At 42.3% G+C, this 4,340-nt stretch overlaps 1 protein-coding gene across 1 annotated transcript; it reads left to right on the top strand.

Annotated features, from left to right (window-relative positions):
- The first annotated feature begins 228 nt into the window (after window positions 1–228).
- Window positions 229–4,340, top strand: LOC140979895 (uncharacterized). Its single transcript, XM_073445527.1, has 2 exons — window positions 229–377; window positions 465–4,340. Exon 2 carries the CDS (start codon window positions 529–531, stop codon window positions 4,258–4,260), a length of 3,732 nt encoding a protein of 1,243 aa, XP_073301628.1. The 5' UTR covers window positions 229–377; window positions 465–528; the 3' UTR covers window positions 4,261–4,340.

The following is a 4,340-nucleotide window of genomic DNA, read 5'->3' as shown; positions in this document are numbered from 1 at the left end:
TATATATATATAGATCAAGAAATAAGAAAACATTTTCTTCCAAACAGATATGGTTGGATTTGAGGATTGAAATGCGATTTTCCTTTTAAAAAATATAGGTATTAATATAATTTGATTTTCCAAATCAATACAAAAAATCGATCACATCCGGGCCCGGGCCTGGACCGCTTCCAAAACCGGTAAACCTGTACACACCGGACATCGCGCGTTCTCGCCACGTTCCCGAGTGGGTGTAACGGTAATTTCATAACCCTCCTCCTCACTCTCGGAGGCATTACATTCACCATTTCCTCAAATTTCACATATACTCTCGAATACACACACACAGCTATCGTGTTCCTCGGATTCTGAATTCGATCTCGAACCTCGCGATTCAGGTATCGAACCGATCGATCAATTATTTTTTTCATTTCGTTTGTTATCCCTAATTGTTGCATTCTTATCATGGATTGATTGCTATTTAGATTTCCAATATTTCGATGGACGAGCAGTGGGGTTGGTAAAGCTTCAGGTTATTGACCATAAAGAATGGCTTCGATTTCAGATGTCGGGTTATTTGGGGAAGCGTCGAACAAAAGGCCATTGGAAAATGGTTTTGTGCCCAGATATAAGCCCAGGAAATTATCTGCGGTCCGTGATTTTCCTCCTGGGTGTGGTCTCCATGCTGTACCTGCTGATTTCAAGCATGAAGAGAATGGCAGTAGTGGCGCTGGTGTTTCGGAGTCTGGTGGTGTTGATGATTGTCACGTGGCCCACGCTGCGATAGCTAGTGGTGTCGACAGTTTCTTAGCGCCCAGTTCAATGGAGGCTGATAGAGTCGACATTCCCAAATTCCTGAAACCTGATGTGATGAAGAATTCTGAAATTGTAAAGGATGAGGGACCCAGTGGCGTTAACATCGAGGTTGATTGTGGGTCGCGTTGCATCAATAGTCCTATCGATAAAGTAGTAGCTGAGTCGGTGGATGCGTTGGTGGAAGATGTTACAGTCACAACGATAGATGTCACGAGTGTAGAGGAAGTGATGATTGAAATCGGACCCATATGCGACGAGTTGCCAAATGAGGTTGAAGTTCAAACACTCGAAGCATTAGATCAACACGTTGAATTAGATGAAGCTGAATCGTTGGATGCATTGGTGGGGAAAATGAACACCATGGATGGTTTCTCGAATGGTGTTGCAAAGATTACAGACTCTGATTCTTCTAAGGAAGAGATTGAGCCTGAAGGTCAGACAACGTTGGAAAAGTTAAGTGAGGTGGAAGCATCTGTTTTGATTCCAAATTCCGTCGCAGGGGAGGTAAAATCCGTGTTAGATGCTGGTGCTTCAATTGATGAACTGCCATTGGTTGGTTTCTCTCAGCCATCAATTTCATTTCATGGCAGTTTTAAGCTAGGGGCTTCTGCTATGGTGAAGGACAAATACCATCCGAGAAGAGTGTCGGCTGTTCGTAACTTCCCTCCAGGTTGTGGGACTAACAATTGGGTTCCTACTGAACAAAAGCAACAGACTGTTATTACTTCAGGAAAAGACTATCTCGATGGCGTAAAAAAAGTTGAAAAAAAATTCGAGGAGATGAATGAAATCAGTACAATAAAAGCAGAGGACATGAATGAAACCGATACAACTGAGAACAGAGCCAGTGTAGTTCGAGAGCCCGTGAGTTTTGAGGAATGTAATGGAGGTCCACAAGATAGCAATATGGAGGAAACAGATGCAAGACAATCTACCGTTGTATCGGCAACCTCGGCCAAGGCAGTGCTTGATAGCCGACATAGTACATCAGTGATGACAGAAACTGTGGTTCCCTCACTAAAGAGAAGTGCTGCAATAATGCCTCCACACAATGATTTTGGCTCAGATGACAAATCGCATAGACTAGTTGTTCATGGCCTAGCTGCTGCACCATTTTGTCCATGGAGGAAGGGAAAACTATCTTCGAATGATTTACCTGGTGAATTGCCTGCTGGAAAGTCAAAAAAGCTTACTTCCTGTGGGAAACGTAAGTCTAAAGCTGTTCCTTCAAATAGGAAACTTCAAGAAGATTGTGTAGGAAATTCATCTACAAAAAAGATGGCAGTTCCTGGTTCGTATGATGCAGATGGAAACCCGGGTTCATCAATGATCTTTCACAAGGAAGATCATGATGTTTATGACGAAGATTTACCCTATTTAACACCTGTTCCGATCCAAGCAATTCCCGGGAATACTCACGAGGATATTGCAGGACCAGTTGGAAAGGAGATTGTTGTCTATGCACAGGATACGTGTGATAATATGAAGTATTTGCACGGTGGTGTCAGCTTAAAAGATGAAGTGGAGAGAGAGGTAATGCATGGTCTGATGACAGCGCCTTATTGCCCATGGACTCAAGGGAAAATAGTTTTTGAAAACTCAGATGAAGGTAATAGTGGAGGAAAAGTGAGGAATCAGAAATTGTCTTCGAGAAAAAAGATGAAGTCTGTTTCTAAGAAAAGTAGTTCTGAATTGAAATTTCCGCGAGGACTATCTATGAAGCAGAAAGACAATTCTGTGGTTCATGAAGATGGTAGCCCCAAGGGATTTATGCAAACGGATGAGGCAGGTCCTGATCATGATGGAGACTTACCTGCAAATTCTTTTGCCATCCGTGAAATGCAAGATATTGGAGTCAGTTTGCCTCCTTTTGGTCCTAACTATTCAAGTCAAGGTGATGCCCGTAACAGAGTGAGAGAAACCCTAAGGCTGTTTCATGCTATATGTCGGAAGCTCTTGCAAAAAGAGGAAGCGAATTCTATGCAAGATGAGGAAGGAAACTTAAAGGAATCTGACAAAAAAATGAAAAGGATCGATCTTGTCTCTGCAAAGATAATTAAACACAAAGGAAAAGAAGTTAACACAGATAAGCAGATGTTTGGACAAGTACCAGGAGTTGAAGTGGGTGATGAGTTTCAGTACAGAGTGGAACTTGCGATTGTTGGTATTCACCGCCTGTATCAGGCTGGTATAGACTGGATGAAGGTCGATGGCGAACCAGTTGCCACTAGTATTGTTGCTTCTGGGGCTTATTCTGATGATTTGGAGAATGCTGATGTCTTAATATACTCGGGGCAAGGAGGAAATGTAGTTGGGAAGATTAAGGAACCTGCAGATCAGAAGCTTGAAAGAGGTAATTTGGCTTTAAGGAATAGTATATCAGCTGAGACTCCGGTTCGTGTTGTCCGTGGGTGGAAGGAAACAAAGACAATTGATACTGCTGATTCAAGACCTAAGACAGTCTCCATTTATGTTTATGACGGTCTATACACTGTGAAAAGATATTGGACAGAAGTTGGGCCTCGGGGTAAGCAGGTTTTCATGTTTGAGTTGAGGAGGAATCCTGGTCAACCTGAACTTGCCTGGAAGGAATTGAAGAATTCAAATAAATCCAGAACTCGGCCAGGTGTTTGTGTCAGTGATATTTCAGGAGGAAAAGAGCCGGTCCCTGTATTTGCTGTCAATACTATAGATGATGAGAAACCACCCCCGTTCAACTACACCCCCAAGATGATATATCCTGATTGGTTCTTTCCTATTCCCCCCGAAGGTTGTAATTGCACAGGGAGATGTAGTGACACTAAAAAATGCCCATGCACGGTGAGAAACGGCGGTGAGATTCCATACAACCGCAACGGAGCTATTGTCGAAGCAAAACCGCTGGTATTCGAGTGTGGCCCTTCTTGTAATTGTCCTCCTTCATGCTATAACAGAGTCACCCAACGTGGCATCAGATTTAAGCTTGAGATATTCAAAACAGATTCGAGGGGCTGGGGTTTAAGGTCCCTAAATTCTATCCCTTCAGGATGTTTTATATGTGAGTATGCAGGCGAGCTTCTTGAAGACAAGGAAGCAGAACAAAGAGTTGGAAATGATGAATATCTCTTTGATATTGGTCAAAATTACAGCGACTTTTCCCTCAATGCAGAAGAACGTGCAATTCCAGTTGAATCTTTGGAAGAAGCTGAAGCTGGATATACAATTGATGCCGGACAATATGGAAATGTTGGCAGGTTTGTCAATCACAGCTGTTCACCGAATCTCTATGCTCAAAATGTGATATATGATCATGATGACAAGAGGATGCCCCACGTAATGCTTTTTGCCGCAGAGAACATTCCCCCTTTGCAAGAGCTGACTTACCATTACAACTACACAGTTGACCAGGTACGTGATTCAAATGGAAATATCAAGATTAAGAAATGTTATTGTGGTTCTGCTGAATGTACTGGCAGGATGTATTGAGTTGTTTGAGACTTTCAATACCTTAAGTCATTGATTTGCTTTAATTTTAATTATTATATGGTTGATTTAAATTTATCGAA

This window comes from Primulina huaijiensis, chromosome 6 (genome assembly GCF_012295235.1).
Source record: "Primulina huaijiensis isolate GDHJ02 chromosome 6, ASM1229523v2, whole genome shotgun sequence".
Classification (NCBI taxonomy): domain Eukaryota; kingdom Viridiplantae; phylum Streptophyta; class Magnoliopsida; order Lamiales; family Gesneriaceae; genus Primulina; species Primulina huaijiensis.
The sequence above is the reverse complement of the archived record's forward strand: the minus strand, read 5'-3'. Positions and strand labels throughout refer to the sequence as shown.

Excerpts from the sequence above, each read along its gene's own strand:
- LOC140979895 (XM_073445527.1), top strand. The coding sequence starts at position 529 with ATGGCTTCGATTTCAGATGTCGGGTTATTTGGGGAAGCGTCGAACAAA.